Consider the following 21,949-nt stretch of genomic DNA (forward strand, 5'->3'; position numbering starts at 1 on the left):
CAAATCTTTTAAACTTGTTTGCTAAACCCTTGAGTTATGATAACCTTATGTAAGGAATTTAATTAATTATAGTTATCATAACGGTGTTACATATTTGTGTTTTGTGTTCTAGTAATGTTAAGGTCGGCATTACAAACACATGGGATGTAAGTGAAAGTTTCCTATCAATAATTGGAGTATTACAATGCCCAAGTACAAGAGGAGAGCTGAATTACTTGATTTGGACAAGCATTATTACAAAATAGACTTTTAACAGCGGGTAAAAAAACTTTTAATAGTGGTTACAGAACCACTATTGTTTCAAGGGATGTTAAAAGTCTGACTTTTAACATTGGTTGTCCAACAGCTATTGAAAATAAATTTTCAACAATGGTTACAAATCTGCTATTGAAAGTTACCCATTGATTGTATTTTTTGGAAAAAAAAGGGGGGACTTTTAATAACAGTTAAAATTATAACTGCTATTAAAAGTCCCATTTTTAACAGCAATTGTGTGCATAACAGCTATTAAAAGTGGCTTTTAACAGCAATTATGCACACAATCGCTGTTAAAAGTGGGGACTTTTAACAGTGGTTATTACTACAACCGTTGTTAAAAGCCCCCCTTTTTTCCAAAATATACAATCAATAGGTAAGCTTTTAACAGCAGTTATGCACACAATCACTGTTAAAAGTGGGAATTTTAACAGCAGTTATTACTACAACAATTGTTAAAAGTCCCCTTTTAACAGTGGTTATAGTTGTAACCTCTATTAAAAGTGATTTTTTTCTCCAAAAAAAGTTAATTTTGTTTCTACTTATTTTTTCAATTCTTGCAAATGAAGATATTCTATATAATTTATCATTAGCCAACCAATTCCAGTACATATAAATAATCTAAATTTCAATACAAAATTTATAAAAATTACACAAAAATCAAATAATGTATACAATTTTTTTAAAAATTACCTAAACCTCACATACCATCCACAAAATATTGTGCCCAACATGTAAGGATGTCATCAACCTTGTCCTCAGAGAATGGATTCACAATGTCAAACATCTAAATTAAAGTATAAAATTGCAATGTCAAACAATAAAATTAGCTTTTTAAAAATATATTTACCTTATTAGTAAATTCAATCATTCCTAATGTGAAATGTTGAGCATATCCTGATCACATATACATCGCACAAACTAGTCTTCTATGGTTGGTTATGACTTTGTGTAAAATCATATATATAAGCAATCAATAATAAATCTTAATGATTGAATAATTTCATAATAATTGAATAACATTCATGTTATTGTCTTCAAATTATTTCAAAAATGTAAATTCTTAATAAATCTAAGATTTTAAGTAATTTAGGAAAAAAGAGTAAATTTTAAAAAATTTCAATAGAGTATCCCTTTAAAATTAGACCTCCTAAAACTTTTACAAGAGAAAATTCATAATTTTACATGAAAAAAATAATCACATGCAATAGTTTAAGACTTTATGAAGCCCCTAATAGTACTCCCAGCAAAAATTAATATCAATAACAACTAAATTTGAAGCAATTTAGGGGGAAATGAAATTCACAAAATTTTGACATAATTTTCCCTAAAATTAGACTTCATTCCAACAAATTTTACAAGCAAAATATAATAGTTTTTATACCTCCACTCCTTAAAACAACAACAATTTGATCACACATGCAACAATCTAGGGCATTAGGGAACACTCCCTACAAGTAATTTTACATAAAACTAATTAAAAGTAATTAAGTAGGAAGTTAAACCAAATTAAATTAAACAAAAACTAAAATCTAAACTGAAATAAATAATAATTAATATATATAAATTAAAACTAAAAAAATCACAGCTTACCTATTAGCCGAGAAATGAAGAGGAGGAGGAGGGAGGAGGAGTAAGGGCAAGTGGAAAGGGAAGGAGGGGTGTTGAGGGGGGTAGAGGGTGAGGGGAAGGCCAATTGAGTGGGGGGTAAGGGTTAGAGTAGACAAGGAAGGGGGAGGGAGAGGCCAAGGAGTGGGTGGGGACGAAGAGTAAGGGGAGGGGAGGGGTGGTGGAGTAGGAAGGGAGGAGGGGGAGGTCGAGCGGTGGGTAAGGATGGACGGTAAGGGCAGCGTGGGAGGGGAGGTCAAGCTATAACACTTTTTGGAGGTGAAGACGAAGAGCCGATAAAGATAAAGAGAGAGCAAGTGAAAACATGAAGAGGCACGCGAGAATTTTTTTAATATTTAAAAGGTTTTTAATATCAGGTGCCTGGGTGTTTGATGTTGAAAGTCTTAATTTTTTTTATTAATGTACTTTCAACATCAAGTGCCCAGGACACTTAACATCTGGTACCTAGGCACTCGATGTTGAGAGTATTCATTTTTTATATTTTTTTTATTAGTAAACTTGCAACATCGAGTACCCAGGCACTTGATGTTGAAAATTACATTTTTTTAAAATTTTTTTTAAAAATTTAACATCAGGTTCCTTTGGGACTTGATGTTGTAAGTATTTTTAACGGCGGTTAATTGCTTACCCGTTGTTAAAAGTCCTATAGTCATGTATAATATTATGACAATGCCACAGCCTTTATTTTTCACAGTGTTTGCCTTTGAACTACTGTTAAAAGTCCCTTGTAAATGACAATTTATTTACATGTGAAGAGTAAGCAAAAGATCTAAAATTAGCAAGGATGTTGATAGAGAAAGTGCAAGCCTTGTGAGCATTCATGCCATACCTCTTGGCAATTTAGGTTGGTTAAATATTCTTCAAGAAATGAATTTGTTATTGTTGCTGCAAGCTTCTCCACTCAAGTTTTGGATCTCCTAGAAGAGTTTATTTGGCTTAAGAAAAAAGTAACAAGTATGGTGACGTGGATGATCTCTTGAATATGAGAGGTATAAAGTGCTTAGTGAGAGATGAAAATATTTTTGCCTAGATTGAAATGTATAGAGGGAAAAAGATCTTAGGTTTAGGCGGGCTCCCTTATATGAAAACCTGCTAGTCGATCCCATAAAGCTGAAGAGGGGCCTTCATAGTTGGGGTGATGCTGTAAAGGTCCCAAAGATCAAGAATTCACCTATGGTTCTTTTCTGTTTCCATTATTTCTATTTTATATAGGTCATAAAGTCCTTGGAACAAGGTTTGAATAAGTTATGATGTCAAGTGCTATTTAGATTTTCTCATCATGTGTGAAACTAGCTATTTTACTTGAAGGCAATTGAGCAATCCTTTGGAAATGCTCGTACAGTTTGCTCTTTATGCAGCCTCTCTCTAATTGATCCCCATAGTGGCACAAGTGTTCTTGGCAGCACATCTCCTCATTTATGCAGCCTCATTTTTGCTCTTTATGCAGCCTCTCTCTAATTGCTCGCGAGTTTTTTTTTTTTCTTTTTCTTTCGATGCAATTGTCCTTCAGCTTGGTAATTCCTACAAGATTTGTGGTGTTTGCTTTTACAGTTTTATTTGTATGTTGTACTTGTGGTTTCTCCTTGCCCATGTGAAACTAGCCATCTAGTTAACATGGGCTTTTATATGTTTTGTATGTACTCTTCTGACCTTTAATGATATGTGATCCTTTTTATCAAAAAATAATAATAATAATAATCTATTAAGCAACACAAACAATAGGGGTAAACTTCCCATGACCGATTCCAAAGTAGGGTCCACTATTTTTCATGTGAATTTAGGTATTAAGAGTCTTCAAAAGCCTAATGTGATGGTAAGGTATTAGCAAAGGGATGTAAGGTACAGAAGCCGATTCATCTTAGGCCCAAGATAATCTGACAAACCACATTGATGAATCTGATTATATAGTGGGCTCGGTAAAACAAACACCATACAAGGTTGATATGCCTTTGGAGGAGCTCTCAGCCACGTCCACTAGGCCTGAGAAATATAGCCATCAAGTGTTCTAAAGAAGACACGTCACCAATGGAGATTCAGTCCGGGGAGGGACCTCTTCATTTTTTTTTTTATCATTCTTTTTCCTCCACTTTTCAATCATAACCATTGATACCACTATGTTAAATGAATTTGTTTTATCTATAGATTTGATGAATGATCATAATTTAAAAGTGGATGGAAAATAATGATAAAAAAAATGGAGAAGATGCTAGCCCCAAAGTTTGGATTATTGTTGGAGACCTAAACTTTTTCTTTATAAAAAGAAGACACGTCCAGCTTGGTCTAAGCTCAAGTGAAAATCAAATTGACTATGTTTTTCAAATATCATTTTTTTAAAATATAATATAAATATCATAAAAAGCACACTTAATCAATACTTAAAGAGGTTTAATACCAAAAACAGAGTTCATACAATGGGTAATTATTTTTGGAAACTCCCACAAATATTCAAAAACTATATATGCATGCACATGTCATAGCAAGAATTGAACTCTAGTTATCTCAGATCCTTTAAGTCAGAAGGGCAAAAGGGCTTGCTAGAATTGCTACAATAACTCAAGCAATAAGTTATTCATAAACCCAATTCGAAACCTACAAAGCCCACATAACAACACATAGATCCTATATATGAATAATCAATATATAAAAATTAAAAAAATTAAAATTAAATTAAACCCTTTAAATTAAATCTAGACCACATTAATGATGAACAAATTTATTAATTTTTTTATAATTTTTATAATTAAAATGTTATTTCAATAAATATAAAATAAAAATATATAACAAATACTTTAAATCTAGATCATCCAGATAAAAATCTAGATGGTCCCAACTTAATCACCTTGATGATCATGGAAGATGAACCCGGTAAAAGAGTTGATTCAACCATATTTCTAATACAATTTATAAAAAATGGGTTTCAAAATTGAGCTTAGGTTGTCTCCAACTGCATATTTTCCTACCTCGCAGTTGTTCTTAAAGTGAGAGGTCCCCTCCTATTTGCTCTTCTTCATCTCTCTAGCAGAATAAAGCTGGGGCAAGAATGACGATCTTCATAAAAAATTATTGCATGGATTCAATACATCATGTCATCTAATTTCTACATATCTAATAAAATTGTATCAATTCAATTAAATAAAATTTTATATGTTATTATTTTTAATGACTTTATTAATAAAGTGACTCTTTAATTTATTTCCTTTTCTCTTTCTATTATCATTAATAATATAATCAATTTATATTTATAGCCATATAATGTGGCATGTTTTTATTGTATAGAGCATAGATAACGTGATGCATTGGGTTCAATGGTCATTCTAGTTTCTAACCCTTCATTAGTTTGGGGTTGTGTTTTGGCTAAATAAGTTGAACCGCAAATTTAGTTGAGGATTAGATTAATTCACGGTGTTATTAGCCTAACTAACCATAACTTTGACTGACACTCAGCTTCAGTGTTAAACACACAAACTTGTAGGGACTCGTCGTCTGCTTCTGCCACCACATTTACAGCTTGCACCCTTGAGATTTCCTTTGAATGTATAATAATTTATTTGGCTGCTAGATAGTGCAGATTGGTCAAAGCACGTGCATTGATTTTGACTAATTATATATAGCTATAAGATCAGAAATAGAGATGTTTGTCACCGTAAATTATGGGGGAAGGGACGTTCATGTCTTTCTTATTTGCTGATAAAACGAGTTGAAGTCAATGTCAGGCATGAAGCAGCGCAGTTGGGAGAATTCTTCAGATCTTGATCCTCTCATTTTGTTGAGGAAAAATAACTTTTGATCAACAATTACATTTTTGAACATCAATAATAATCTCAATATGTGTTCCACACTTATTACGTACACATTGCTAGTTAAAATTAAGATATCCAACTCCTCCCACATTCATTTTCCTTGTGTTTTCTAAGGAACTTATAGACATACATGAGATGACACATGCATGCACTCATCACATTCACACATTCATATTGATCCGTTCATCTTATGAGGTATATAGTGCCTAGTGTTAAGGATCAATTTTATTCCTAAACTATAAATAAAAATTGTAAATATTTCTAAGCTCAATTATAAGTCAATTCTCTTCCTTAACTTTAAAGATTTCCTCTTTATCACTCTGCAATTTTCTCACCGTTAGTTGACCATTTAATGGGCCTCATATTATATTTTTTTAATATTTTTTATTATAAAATATTTGAGTTGAGGGGCAAAAATGACCCTTAACTTGATAAAAATATTAATGAAATAGTAGAATCCACTGATGACTAACAGACGTAAAAGAAGTGTGGGGTGTCATTAAGCTAAAGTCCAAAAGGCTTTTAGGTGTTAAAGTTATGTTGATTCTTGATCATGAAATTTACATCTTCTAATCTCATGTATGAGCAAATTTTAAGTAGGTTTCTTGATCTCAAATATAAAGGAATAAAACACGTTTTATTACATGGATTTAAGATATAATCATCCAATTTTGCCCTTCATTCAATTCAATAGAAGTAATTGGCGTGGAGCAGTTTCAATGTGATGAGCACCAATATTGATCATTCAAATTTGACTTCGACAGTCCAAATTTGATATAATTTATTTTTATATTTTTAATAAATTTTTATTTTAATAGGTATATATTTCGAAATAAAGATAATTTTATAATTGTCACTTTGTTAAAAAAATATTTTTTATATAAAAAATTACAGGTTAAAAATTTTAAATTTAAGCTATTAAAATGAGTTTTGAATGATCCAGATCTCACTAAAATAATAAACACCAAAAATCACTCGTAATTCAAGTTTGCAATAAATAAGTAGAGTATCATGAAATGAGTAATTGCTTTTCGCTTATATACGAGGTTGAAGCATGGGTGAATAATATGACAATTATATTGATTATTATTATTATTTGCCTTTTTATTTGAAGGAATTCATTTTATAAATACACATCTATTCACTTTTTTTCTTCATACGTCCTGGGGATCACTGGCCATTGATGAGTCGTTGCCCCCATGTTTGGTTGTGACTCAACTTTAAAGTATTGGCTTGGCTTTATTGACAGACAATCGTGTATTTTAATTTGCCCAAGCCGTCATGTTTTCACTATAAAAAAATTGACTTTCAGCGGCAACAAAAAGTCACCACAATATCGCCGCGAGAGCTCCTGTCGCTGATTCAATCTGCGGCAATAATAAAAGTCACCGTTGAAAGTTGAGAATCAGCAGAAGCCACACATTAGCGGCAACTATTTCTATCGTTGCAGTGGCGACATTTGTCGCCGCGAAAGCTACTAAAAAGTCACCGCTGAAAAGTAATGTTGGTTCACTTACACACATGGTACCACGTCACCATCCATGTGGCGCCCCACCTCACGCCACGTGGAGCCATGTCATCTTCCACATGTTGCCTTCACCTCACACCACGTGACACCATGTCACTCTCCATGTGTTGCTCTCACCACACGTCACATGGCGCCATGTCACCCTTCACACAAGCCCCACCTCGCGCCACATGGCGCCATGACACTCTCCATGTGTTGCTCTCATCACACGTCATGTGTCATCATGTCATCAATTTATATTTTCATTTTGAAAGTTGTCTCCTCTAAGGTTTGAACTCGTGACCTCCTCCTTTTGTGTCCAACTATTTTGTCACTGAGCTTGAATGAACCTGTAGTCTATTATTGCATAATTAAATATATATACACACACATATATTATTAAACCATACAAACACACATATATATATTAAATATTAAATATTATAAAATATTATTATTATCCTTAAATACTTCAATTTAATTCTTTTAATTTATAAAATTATAAATTATATTATTTATTTTGTTTAAAGTAAACTATAAATATAATTGATACAATATAAGTTGCATTATTTATTTTAATTTTTTTTACTTATTGAGGTTGTTATATTATTTATTTTAATATTCATATTTATAATTATAATATAAAAAATATCTAAGAATAAATAGTAAAAATACTGATGATTAAACATTAGTAAAAAAATTATAAAAATTCAGACAATCAGCGATGACACTAAAAAGTCGCCGCTGATTCTCCACTTTCAATGGCGACTTTTTAATATCACCGCTAAAACTTACAATATAATTTTTAAAAAAAAAATTAAAAAATACTGATAATTAGTGACGACACTAAAAAGTAGCCGCTGATTCTTGACTTTCAGCAGTGACTTGTATCTTGCCGCTGAAACTTGCAACATAATTTTTTAACAAAAATTATAAAAATGCTGAATCAGCAGCAACACTAGAAAGTCACCGCTGATTCTCGACTTTCAGCTAAACTTGCAACACAATTTTATAAAAAAAATTATAAAAATGCTGACAATCAGCGGCGACACTAGAAAGTTGCCGCTGATTCTCGACTTTTTGCGGCAACTTGTATGTCACCGTTGAAACTTATAACATAATTTTTTAAAAAGAAAATTAAAAAATGCTGACAATCAGCGGTGACACTAAAAGGTCGCCGCTGATTCTTGACTTTCAGCGGTGACTTTCAGTGGTGACTTTTTAATCTCACCGCTGAAAGTCACAACATAATTTTTAAAAAAAAAATTATAAAAAGGCGCTTGTATTTTTCTAATTCTAGTTTTATAATATTAATTATTTGTCTATATGTTAAAACAGTAAAATTTATTGTTCTTCGTTATAACTAGTAAAATAAAAGCAGAAGAAAATATAGAAAAAGAAATAGAAAATGAAATAGATAACACCCCTTTTGAAATAAATCCACAAAGATACATGAACATAATATCACATATAACTTATAAAAAACTGATATTGCCAAGTTTAGTAACAAACAGAGAATATTCAAGAAATATAATATTCAAAAATCTTGTGAAAGAATAAGAAAGTTAGGTAGTGGTGTTCCTATTAAGCCTAAGAAGAACAATATTAATAGAAAATAAAACTTATAGAAATAGAAATATAAGATGGTTTAATAAGATATTAGGATCTAAGTCAAAAAAGAAGAATAAGATAAGTCTTAAGAGTCTTAGTCTATAGTCAAATAGGAATAGTGAACTTAAAGGAAAAGTAGAAGAGGTAGAAATAAAGAAATACATTATAAAAGAATTGAAGAACAAATAGAAATATCAAAAATAGAAAATAGAATAAATTAAAAAATAGAAAGTCACCGCTGATTCTTGACTTTCAGTGGCGACATGTAAGTTGCCGTTGAAACTTGCAACATAATTTTCTTAAAAAAATTATAAAAATGCTAGCAATCAACGGCGACACGAGAAAGTCACCGCTAATTCTAAACTTTTAGCAGTGACTTGTATGTCGCTGTTGAAACTTGCAACATAATTTTTTAAAAAAATTATAAAAATGCTGACAATCAGCGGCGACACCAGAAAGTCGCCGTTGATTCTAAACTTTTAGCGGCGATAGTAGATGTTGACACTGAAAGTTGAGAATCAGTAGTAATTTTTTAGTGTCACCGCTTAAAGTCGCTACTGAAAGTTATTTTTTTGTAGTGTTTTTCCCCCTCAATCGCCTTTGCTAGTTGGCTTTTGTCTAAGTTCGTACAGTTTACTTCTGCCACCACATCTTCCTCTCCCATCCAACAATATGATTCATTTTAATGTTGAATAGAAAAGTCTGAATAATAAATATTTTAATATTATCAGCAGGGCATTAATTTTAGTAGAAGGGCTTTATGACTGTTTAAATACGAGTTCTCAAATTTGAGTCTATGTGAATGCATAAAGCGTTTTTGAAAGAGTTATTTCCAATTCAGTCCAATAATACTCAAGTCTGACTTGATAAAAAATATATGTTAAGATTATGTAAACAATCGATGAAGATTTTTCTACATTTTCATATATTAATTCAATATCATATTTTTTTGGTAACAAGAACGTAATTTATTTCTTTTTTTTTTCCACAGAATACCTTAATTTATATAAAAATGTGGATTTTATGACATGTAAGTTGTTTTCTCTCTCATTTAATTTTGAAAATAAAGCAACATACATTGAAGATTTTAAGTGAGTAAATTGCATGCTGCCATGGTTAATACAAATTTGTTACCATACTGGAGTAAAACCATAATTTAGAAATTATAAACGATTTACATCAAGCGGTATAATAAATATTTATAACAAATTGTTTTATTCACAAATTTTATATCGTCATTATGATTCATTTTACCTCAAACTCAGTACAATGATATTTATGCACGCATCTCAGTGCCCAATATAGTATGACATGACATTATGCTTGTCCACAGCTTAATAATAAAATAGTGCATGACATGATTTAGCCCAAAAAAAATAAAATTTTGAGGCAATATTTACACCAATATAAGAAATTTTGTAAGATATTATAGTAGCTATTTCCTTTGGACTGTAATATAAGAAATTTTTTAGAAATCATACTTGATATAAAATATAAGTAATTAGGTAATTTTTATAATTATTTTTCTAATTATACGTTACTTCATTTATTATTATTTTTTAAAGATAATATTAAAAATGTAAAATTTTTTAAGAAATTAAAGTTTCACCTAACTTTTTTTTTTTTAACTATGAAGTTCGAGTAGTTATTAATATCCTGTGTTGCGGTCCAAAGAGAATAAATATTAGTTGGGTTATTGCTCTTGCGTCACATTGAATTTGAGGAATAAACACGCACAACTTGTGAGAATACCACTTTTTATAGATCCTAAATGTCATATTGATGGTTAATTAATATTGATTCATAGATTTAATGATAAATATGAGTATTTTAAAATTTTATCCTTAAACTAACGTTTTATCATAAAAAAGGGTGACACATGCACCCATGCATACAAACGCAACAATGTAACATTAAGAAATGTGAGCATTGAATACTGAGCTAAAAAAAAAAAAATGGTTATAGCCTCTATCTCCAGGACTGGGAACAGTTGACTTTCGGGCAGGTCGAGAATGCCATTATGCCAACTTGCCTTTTAAAGGGGAAAATTAAACGAAAATAGTAGTCAAAGCATAAAAAAATTTATGAATATGAATTTATAATTATAGAAGCTAAATATATTAATATATAACATTTCAGAAACTATAACTCATGAAATTTATAAAAAATTATTTTTTTGATATATTTTATATATAAATAACTTTCAATATATTTTATCAGAATAAAAAAAATATTAAAACTCATTAATTTTGTTTAAAAAATTAATAAGTTTTCAACTTTACCTAAATTTAATATGCATACTTAATAACATATTTCTCTCTCTAATATTTAATGAGAGTAAAAGAAAAAATTTATGATAAAAATTTAATGATGGTATAAATTATAAATAGGAAAAAAATGATTTCTCTCCTTACCTTGTAAAAACGACAGAAAGGAGTACACTGTTCAAAAACAGTTATATATTTTAGATTAAATATTAAATACTATTGTTATATAAGGTGTTTCAAAAAACGACCACCTTTAATTGGAATATCAAATAAGCGCAGTGCCGATTCCACACCAAACGGCGGGGATATCATGTGTGCATGTCTGTAAGTAATATAGGACAAACTATTGTTGCTTACCTTTTTTCTGCTCCTATAATTAAGGCCATATCAATGCCAATACGACACTAATTGATTTCATATGTTGACAGTGTTGTTTTGGAAGATGGTGCGAAATTTTAGAGGTTGCTTGGTTTTATTCTATTTTTTGTTTGTTTATATTGCTAGATTTAGGATAATTCTTTCAAAGATGTTTTTTTGAATTTACACAAATTCAAACTTGAGAACTCTCTATCTTTTTGTTTCTTTAAAATTATTTTATAAACCAATTTTTAAAAATTGTTTATCAAGACAAAAAAATGAAAATATGCTATATTAATTTAAAAACAATTTTAAAATAAGAAAAAGGATGCTAATGGACCTATGATAGTGGTTGATTACAATTCTAAAAATAATTTACAATAATTAAATGTAATGTGTGCTTTAAAAATTAAAGAAAAAAAAGAAAGAAAACGGCTGGAAAAAACTCAAAGCTAAGATGTTTCCATTTTTATTTTTAAAAACTAAAAATTAGAATATTTTTAGAAGCATTTGAATTTAAAAACACTTATCCAAACATTTTTTTGTTTTTTAAAAATAAAAAATTTTTGAAAATATAAATCAATGGAGCTTAGGATTTGTTTTGTTTCTATTTTCAAATTTTTTTGCTTTTTTAAAATTATTTTTTAATGCAATTTTAAAAATTATTTGGTCATGTTAATTTAAAAATAGTTTTAAAATTAAAAAATCAACTGATAATAGTTACTAGTGGTTAATAGTAGTGGCTTGTGATAGTAACTAATCAAGATAACTATAGTTTTCAAGAATAAAATATAATGTATTTTGAAAATGAGAAAAATAAAATAAAAACAACTTTAAAATTATATAATTCTATTTTTTATTTTTAAAAATAAAAAATATGAACAGTTTTGAAAACAATTAAATTGAAAATACTTATCCAAACAAATTTTTTTAATTTCTTAAAAAAAAACTATTTTTCAAAACAAAAACCAAACAAAACCTTTTCTCGTCCTTCCTTCTATATATAGATTGAGAGTAAGTAATTGAGACATTGCCAAATAACAAAACAAAGTAAGAAAGCGTACTGAAAAATGGGGTGTACAGTGAGACACCGACCATGGTTGGTGGTGATGTTCATCATATTCATATTTTTAGGGTTTCATGGAGTTGAGGGGTGCTTGAAGGAAGAGAAAGAAGGGCTTCTGAAACTGAAAGAAGCTTTCAATTACCCAAATGGCTCTTCTCTTCCTTCTTGGAATTACCTTTCTCTCTCTGATTGCTGCACTTGGGAGTGAGTTGTGTGTGACAACGCTACCCACAGAGCGGAAGTACTTGTTCTGAACCAGACAAGAGCTTATGAGTTGAGACACATCAAATGGTCACTCAATGCTTCTTATTTTCTCCCTTTTCAACAACTTCAATTGTTGATTTTGTTTGGCAATTACTTGTCAGGTCTCTCTCTCTCTCTCTCTCACACTATTTTATGATTCATGTACATAGAGTGCCTTTCACTTTTTTTCAACATTTTATGATTTATTGTTTTACAAGTGAACTAGGATTTACAAGTGTGAAAAGTTCTCCCACCTTATATAATAGTCTTTTGAGATGAACTTTCCCTTTAAACTTGATCTTTTGATATTAGTACTCTCGTTGAGAGGTTGGCGTCACAAAGAGGGCTACTCACGATCTCCGAAGCCCTCTGACTAGCAGGAGACTGAGTGGAGCCACCAAGAATGTCCCTTCTCAAAGGGGAACTCCTGTGTGGGAGTCTCACAAGTAGAGTATAGAGGTTCTCCCGCCACATAATATACTAGTTTTTTGGAATGTGTTTTCTTTTCGGACTTATGTTCATAACATTGGATTGTCAGAAGTCTCACATTGAGGAGTCTCACAAGTGGAGCAAGGGTTATATGTGTGCGGAACACTTCCATCTAATAAGCTAGGTTTTTTGGAACGAACTCTCTTTTTTAAACTTGTACTCATGACAAAATCATTTGTAGGTACATAGATTATCTTTATATGTATCTGAATATATAGTTGATACTTTTAGTTTGATCTACAAACAAATATTATTCTTAAACATCTCGAATCCTGATATTATGTGATAGTAAAATTTTTCCACACGTGAGTACATGACATATACATGCGAAAATTCATGATGGGTGGATCATGAGGACCCCCTTTCTTCAAGGGGAAAAAACATAAAGAAAGGCTGACATAGATCATCTTAATGTATGCCATGATATACACGTAATCCATTTATAAAGCCTGTTATTGTTATTATTTAACAACAACAAACATTATCTCATTAAGTATGGTTAGCTACATGAATTGAACAATGACATTGTATTCTATATTATTAACGAATTTTTAGGAATATTGTTAATTAAGAGGTTTCATTTAACAATTTTCATGAGTATTCTTTTTGGATTTACTCTACTTCTCTTAACAAGGCTCAAGGCTATCCATTCCGCCCTTCTCATGGGTGCCTTCCACGGCCTTCTCTATATGTAACCAAACCATTTCAAAGGACTTTCTACCATCTTTCTCTCAATAGATGCCACACTTACTTTTTTTGATATATATTCACTTTGACTTTTATCTTTTCATATATATCTGTACATCTACATCTCAACATTCTCATTTTTGTTACTCTAACTTTATGCTCTTGTGTCCCTTTAAAGGCCAACATTGTATAAGTGCATTGTTATAGTTTAACATCTAATCAAATTTTGTTCATGAAGCAGGGCTATTTGGGGAAATTAGATTGGACAGCTTGCAATATTTAGAGTTGGGAAACAATCAGCTCACAGAATTCCCATCTTTTGGTGATCAATTTCTGTTTTACAGGTTATTTAAACGGCATATTTTAATTACTTAGCTGATCTATCTTGTTTTTCCGCTTATGGGTTCATAGTTATATTATTATATGCCGTCGTCGTCGTCGTCGTCGTCGTCATCATCATTATTCTGTCGTGCAGGGATCAAAAGTTTTTCTATTTAAGAGATATTAGCCACAAGTTAGGAATCAAATTTAACTAGTCTTACTAAATGATTTTATGAATAATATTTGTGAGAGAGAGAGAGAGAGAGAGAGAGAGAGAGAGCAAATAAAGAAGCGTATTATTAGTTTAGATCATATTCCTATCCACGTTATGTTAATTCCAGAGGAACTATATAAAATCTACTTATGATGACTCTCAATTAAATGTATATAGAGTTTTGCATGAATCATGTATTCTGCACGTTTCATTTCAAAAATTAATTAAAAAAAAAAAAAGGAGGGACATCCAAACTGGAATGAAACACGGGATCTAGATTCAGTGAATAACTTAAATCCATTCACTCAATAAATGTCTCAATTATAACAATTAGATTTTATTAATATTTAAAAATTATTAAGATACATGTTTCTTTAAAAATTCAAAACAATCGTCACGTTTAGAGTACTCACAATCCCTTTCAAAACTTAAGATTTAATATTTTATGAGTATTATATCACTCATTGAGTGAATGAACTTAATCCACTCACTAATCCAAATCCATGAAAATGGAACGGAATAATATTTCTGTTTTAGCATTTTGCTCCAACCAAAACTATATATAGCAGGGTAGAGAGTCCTTTAATGTTTCTAATTAACTACCTATAGTACTTGTAACGTTAATTTCTATTTGACATTTGACAGATCTTTCTCATTCACGCAACTTGGAGTGTCTGGATGTTGGCTTAAATTTCTTGGAGGGCAGTATCCCAGAATATATTACGTCCCTTACTTCTCTCAAAGTCTTGTATTTACCCTTTAATAACCTGCATGGTTGGCTACCTCAGAAAGATATTATATTTATACATTTCCAGTTAAAAAAAACAATATATCATATTATTCATCTCTTGAGATCATATTAGATTGATAAAGAATTTCATATACAATATCCTGAATGTTTTGGTTTAAATTGCTTTCAAAAATACAAGCCCATTGGTATCAATGGTTAACCCGTTAATAAAATTTTCACTTTCACTTTTTCCTGACACACACACATACGCACACATTTTCTATTTATTTATGTTTTAAAAGTTAGAATTGAATTCCTTATTCAAGCGTATTCTAGGTTTAAAAGGTAATTTCATTCTTAAACTATATATGTTTATAAGTGTCTGAGAGTCTAAACTCATTTTTAGTATGTTCCTTTTAAAAATAGTATAATGTCGCCCCTATCATTAACAACATTTAATTTTAACGGTTAGTTAATTAGAAAATTACATAAAAGGACCTTAAAATTACAGAAAATGAAAAGAAATTTAGCAAAAGACAAAAAATATCAGAAAAGGACCAAAAAAATCTTTTAAGTCAATTAAAGGTCAAAATTAATATTATTATTTAATGATAGGGAAAATTTACATCATTTTCAAAAGTTAAAAGAGAATATTATATCAAAAACTAAACAAGTTCAGGCGCTAATTTACTATTTAACCTTATATTCTATTAATTTATACAAATAATGAGAAAACTTAGTTCTATTTGGTTATATTTATTACAACCAATTCTTTAATCAAATCATTGACCCTTGAATTTTAAATAGAGAGATAAATAGCTTAAATAAAATACTCACATACTTGTAAGTTTTTGTGGTGTACTCTTCTAATTTTATTTATAAGTCATTTCATATATATTTTATCGAAACTAAGAAAAATCTTAAAACTCATTAATTCTATATGAAAATTTAATAATTTCTTAATTTTATCCTTATTAAATATACATACTTTAATAATATATTTTGTCTCTAACATTCAACAGAAGTCAAATAGGAGAATTAGTAATGAAAATTTAATGAGATGACTTATAAATAGGACCCCTAAAAATATTTTCTCTTTACCCTATAAATAGGACCAAAGGGAATATGTGTTTAAATTACCCCTAAAAAAATAGAGAGCCCGCAAACACCAATTAAAAGAACGTTTAATGTTTAAAGTTATTAGTTTTAATTTTATAATCATTTTACTGATAAATATATTAACTAAATTTAACCAAAAAAAATTGTATGTTGCAGGAGGCTTGTGCGATCTGAAGAATCTTGTATCATTAAGTCTTAGCCATAACAAACTTGAAGGGACAACTTCTTGCTTGCCTTAAAAATTTGACATCTTTACGTGAATTTCGTCTTGAAGAAAATCATGTTGAAGGAACCTTTCCTTCCTCACTCCTCCATACCTTGAGGTCCTTAATAGCAATTTCTGTTTTTGACGACTATTTCAATGGGTCATTTTCACTCTCTTTGTTTGCCAACCACTCCAACCTCAAAATCATTTTCATTTCATGCTCTAATGCCAATCTCAAGCTTGAAACTGAGAACCCCCCTTTTATCCCTTCCTTCCAGCTAAAGCTTTCAAGTATTCACAACTGCACTCTAAATGAAGCCAGAAATAATAAAGTGCCTTCATTTCTTCTTCATCAATATAGCTTGCAAGATCTAGAACTTAGCTACCTGAATGTTTCAGGAACTTTACCATCCTGGCTCCTGACAAATAACACAAAATTAAATAATTTGAATCTAACCCACAACATGTTCACTGGTCCCTTTGAACTCAATTCCACTTCAAAATTTCTTCAAATGGAATATTTTGATATTTCTCTTAACCCCATCAAAGATGAAATGTCTTCTCATATTGGCTTCATTTTTCCCAATTTGATTTCCCTTGATATGTCTTCAACTTCATTGCAAGGCTGTTTTCCAGCTTCAATAGGTGAAATGAGACTATTGTATGATCTCGACTTGTCGAATAATAACTTATCAGGTTACTTGCCTCAAGAATTTGGTATGGGTAGTAATGACTTGAGTTTTTTGAAGCTGTCAAACAATAACCTAAGTGGGCCATGTTTACCCACTGGATCAAATTTCTTGTATTTGTTCTTTTTGGGCCTCGACAACAATAACTTCAACGGAAAACTTCCAGGTAAGATCATTAATAGTACTAGATTAAGAATGCTGGATTTAAGTGCCAACCAACTGTTTGGTGGAATACCTAGATGGATTGGACATTTTTTAGATTTGAGTTACCTCATTTTGTCCAAGAATTCTTTCACAGGTTCAATACCAGAAAGCTTCTGCAACTTAACTAAACTTCAATATCTAGACTTTTCTCACAATAAATTCAATGTGTCTTTACCAAGCTGTCTAAATATGCCATTTTTGGAGTACTTGCATTTAGAGAGAAATCATTTCATTGAACCTCTACCTTCTTCTTTGGCTAATTCCCCCTTGTTGACTTTGAATTTGATGAATAACAAATTTTCAGGTCGAATTCCAAAGCTGATCAGCTCATTTGTGAGTTTAAGGGTGCTCATGTTAAAGGAAAACAAACTTGAAGGGTCTATTCCAGTCTATTTATTTGAGCTCAAGAATATAAGCTTATTAGATCTTTCTAAAAATAAGATTTCTGGAGGCATACCATATTGCTTGTATTATATCACGTTTGGAAAGATGGATGCACCAAGGGAAACCAAAATTGGAAGTTTTATTGTGTCCTGGACTACAAGATTCTCACCATATTCATTCAACACTTTTACTGGTGAAGTTGGCATACGGGAAGGAAAACAAAATGTTACACTGTCTAAAGATCAAGAAGTAGATTTTACAACAAAAAGAAGGTATGAAATTTACAAAGGAAATAATTTAAATATCATGTTTGGGCTGGATCTCTCAAATAATCAATTGATAGGTGAAATTCCTTCACAAATTGGATACTTATGCACTAACCATGCATTAAATTTGTCATACAATCAATTGAAAGGGCCTATTCCGGAAACTATTTCCAACCTTAGGCAGATAGAAAGCTTAGATCTTTCACACAACAAATTGACAGGCCACATTTCTTTACAACTAACACAATTGTACTTTGTGTCTTTCTTCTCTGTGGCTCATAATAATTTATCTGGCATGACACCAGACATGAAAAATCAATTTTCAACTTTTGGATCAAAAAGTTATGAAGGGAATCCTTTGCTTTGTGGTCCACCTTTGCAAAAAAATTTCTCTTCCAATGATAGGTCAATAGGAAGAAACAAGCAACCTTGTTATTCAGAAGAAAATGATTTTCGAGAAGCCTTCATATGGAGCTTTGTAGGAGCATTTGGGGCTGCTTTTCTAGCTATGATCATCTTTCTTTATTTCAACTGCTATTTTCACAACCACAGGTTTGAAAGAAAAATGGCAATTTTTTTGTATGGGTAGAGGTGGGAAAGAAAAAACTTTAGTTCATGAGATTATGATAATGTATCTATCAACTAAGGATCAACTCTATAATTGCAATAGTAAAATATGTCAAATTTAGTTTTAGTCATTACTATAATAGAGGATTCTTTCCTCTAAACTTTTCATCCTCTTTCCCTTTTTTCTTTCTTTTCTAATCATTAGATTAAAATTTGGAAGGTTGAGTTCAATCTCTTATTAAATTATTAATAAAATGCCACATTCATCCAATTTAATTTGAATAGTTCAAAATTAAAACTTTGAAAGATAAATATGATCAAACTAAAATTCTAAAATTTAATTTGAATAGTTCAAAATTGCAATGAGACAAAACAAAATTGAAAAAAGTATTTTATAAGAAAATTAAATCTTTGAAGTCCAAAATGTTAATATAATGGTTAGAAAAGAAAGAGAAGGGAAAAATGATAGGAAGGGAAGAGGAGACAATCCTTCTCCTAAAAAAGTCCCCTATATCATCATTTTTAAGGATGTAACATGAATGGTAACTCTACAATAATTTATAATGCTCATATGATATATATTTTTATATCACTATCTAAGCTAGGTCACATTCTAATATTGTCAAATTGGAGTAACTCTTCCAAAAACATTTTATATATTCACACAGAAATATCTATATCTATATCTATATGTTAAATCTTAAATATATCTAAAAATCCTCATATCACTAACATCATAATATTATTTGACAAATTGAAATGTTCTAATCAACACCTCTTACTTTCACTGTCATTTCTTGACAATCATTTAAACCTTGTTTTCTTTGATATGTGGAGCTCTAATACTAATCGCAAACTTGAGCCTGAGAATCCCCCATTTTTGCCATCCTTCCAATTGTGAAAATGCATCATTACCAAAAAAAAAATAGTGAATTAGCAATTGAAATTTATTGATGGAATTTTTGTAGCTAAAAATCAGTCATCGAGTACCACAAAAAATATGACTTTTAACAATGAATGAAAAAGTTGCCACTAAAAATAGTGGTGACAAATAAGAGTCGCTGCCAAAAGTCCACTTTTAGTGGGACAAAGTATCGCTGCCACCAAAACTATACCTTTGACAGTGACAATTAAATGTCACAGCTAAAAGTTCACTTTTGGCGGCGACATTTGTCACCACCAAAAATATTTTTATAAAAAATAATTTATATAATTTATTTTGGCGGCAACATTATCACCACCAAAAATATTTTTATAGAAAATATTTTAAAAATTGAAAATAATTAATATAATTTACTTTTGATAGTGATATTTATCGCCACCAAAAGTATTTTTATAAAAAATAATTTAAAAATTAAAAATAATTTATGTAGTCTACTTTTGGTGGCAACAAATAACATTTGTTGCCACCAAAAGTATTTTATAAAAATAATTTAAACTATGTAATTCACTTTTAGTAGTGACATTTGTAAAATTATAACTTAAATTTTTTAGAAAAAATTATGAATTTTTTTAAAATTTTGAAATTAAATAAAATCATAAAAATATATTTATGAAATTAAATTTCTTATTTTATGTATAGAATTAGAAATAAATGGTATATAGGATCATGAACAAAAAAATAATTATAGCCAAGATGTGCTAAGTTTAATTATTAAATTATTTATAATTTTATATTATTTGTAATCTTTTTTTAGACATATATAGCTCATATTTTTTTAAGAATTATGTTATTAAGCTAGAATTTTAATATGATAAATTAAAATCTTGATGGATTATTACTTTCAATTCTAATTAGGTTAAGTTATACATAAATTATTGCTTTCATACAAATACATAAATGGCATGGGATGTTAAAGTTGTACAAATATCACACAATGTAAATGATATTTTAAACTAATTGGCATATTGCACACTTGATACTTGACTTGATATACATATGGTATCTACTTCTTTTACTGAGCTCTAATGACTTTTGGATAAGAATTCTATATAATTCCTCCAAGTATATTATGTTTCCATTGTTATAAAAAAATTTACTGATAACATTTTTATAACTAATTATTACTAAGAATAATATAAATAACTATTCAAATCCACCTTACTATGGGGTTGAGAATGATTAGATGTTAACTAGATTGATCACATATGAGATTCTTATAATTATCATATATTATAAAAGTTATTAGTATTTATTTTCAAAATTATTCAAAATGACTATCAATAAAATTTAAGTGGTTAAAATTAATTTGTTATTAAAATAATTTTTAAGATATTAAAAATTATCGATAAAAATTTATTTTTAATAAAAGAGGGGGGAACATTTAGCGATTTGAGAGATGATAAAAATTTAATCATTTAGTTTATCAGTTTTTAATAAAATATGGGAGAAGAAAAAAGTAAAAGATATTTAACATAAAATAATATAATACATATTTATAAATAAATTATATACTTAATAATTTTCATTTAAAACATAAAAATAAAATTTAAAAATTGGTTACAATGTATATAAGAATATTATTTAATATTTAAAATTATTTATTTTAAGTTCATTTTCCTAACAAAAATAATATTTACCAGTAAAAAAATAATTTATTAAAATTATTATTATAAATCATTTTTCATATTAATAATTGAAAATAAATATAATATATGTATATCTTTTTAATAATATATTATTTGATATATGTATATGTAGTTACATAACATATATTTAATTTTGCATATGATAACTGTAGGTACATTTCAATTCCACTTCCAAAGAAGGGAGGCTTAAGGCTTGGAAGTGAGAGAGGTCAAAGATTCAAACCTTGGCCTTGTCATATTGTGGTGGTGACATGTCGCATAAGGTGGCTTGAGGAGGCACACATGTGGCAGGTGACTTGCGTGGGTGACGGTGATATGGCACATGAGGTGGCTTGAGAAGGCATACATGTGGCAGGTGACGTGGCATGAGATGGTGGCGTAGCACATGAGATGGCTTGAGGTGATGTGACATTATCTGTCAAACGTGTGGCTTATGATGTGGCACAAGATGGCAAGTGATCTGACATCATCTGTCGTATATATAATAGGTGATGTGGTATCATGTGATGCACATGTGGTAGGATAATGTGGTATAAAATAAATTATTATTTCTTTTAAAAAAAGTGCTAAAAGTCTTTTTAGTGGTGACATTTGTTGCCACCAAAAATACTTTTAGCGGCAAAAAACCTATGATGCCACTAAAATATACTTTTGACAACGACAAACAACGACCTTTTAGTAACAAAAAATAGTCGTTAAAAACTTTTAGTGGTAACTTTTGGACTTTTAATAGTGACTTTTTGTCATCAT

At 29.8% G+C, this 21,949-nt stretch overlaps 1 protein-coding gene across 1 annotated transcript; it reads left to right on the top strand.

The window, feature by feature from the left end:
* Positions 1 to 12,638: 12,638 nt before the first annotated feature.
* LOC129300286 (receptor-like protein 8) lies at positions 12,639 to 21,535 on the top strand. The gene is made up of 6 exons (XM_054938849.1): positions 12,639 to 12,696; positions 14,153 to 14,255; positions 15,092 to 15,194; positions 16,512 to 17,355; positions 17,698 to 18,049; positions 21,352 to 21,535. Exons 1-6 carry the CDS (start codon positions 12,639 to 12,641, stop codon positions 21,533 to 21,535), a joined length of 1,644 nt encoding a protein of 547 aa, XP_054794824.1.
* Positions 21,536 to 21,949: the final 414 nt, after the last annotated feature.

Source organism: Prosopis cineraria, unplaced genomic scaffold, assembly GCF_029017545.1.
Source record: "Prosopis cineraria cultivar Desert tree isolate PC_DT_omini unplaced genomic scaffold, ASM2901754v1 PC1518, whole genome shotgun sequence".
Lineage (NCBI taxonomy): Eukaryota > Viridiplantae > Streptophyta > Magnoliopsida > Fabales > Fabaceae > Prosopis > Prosopis cineraria.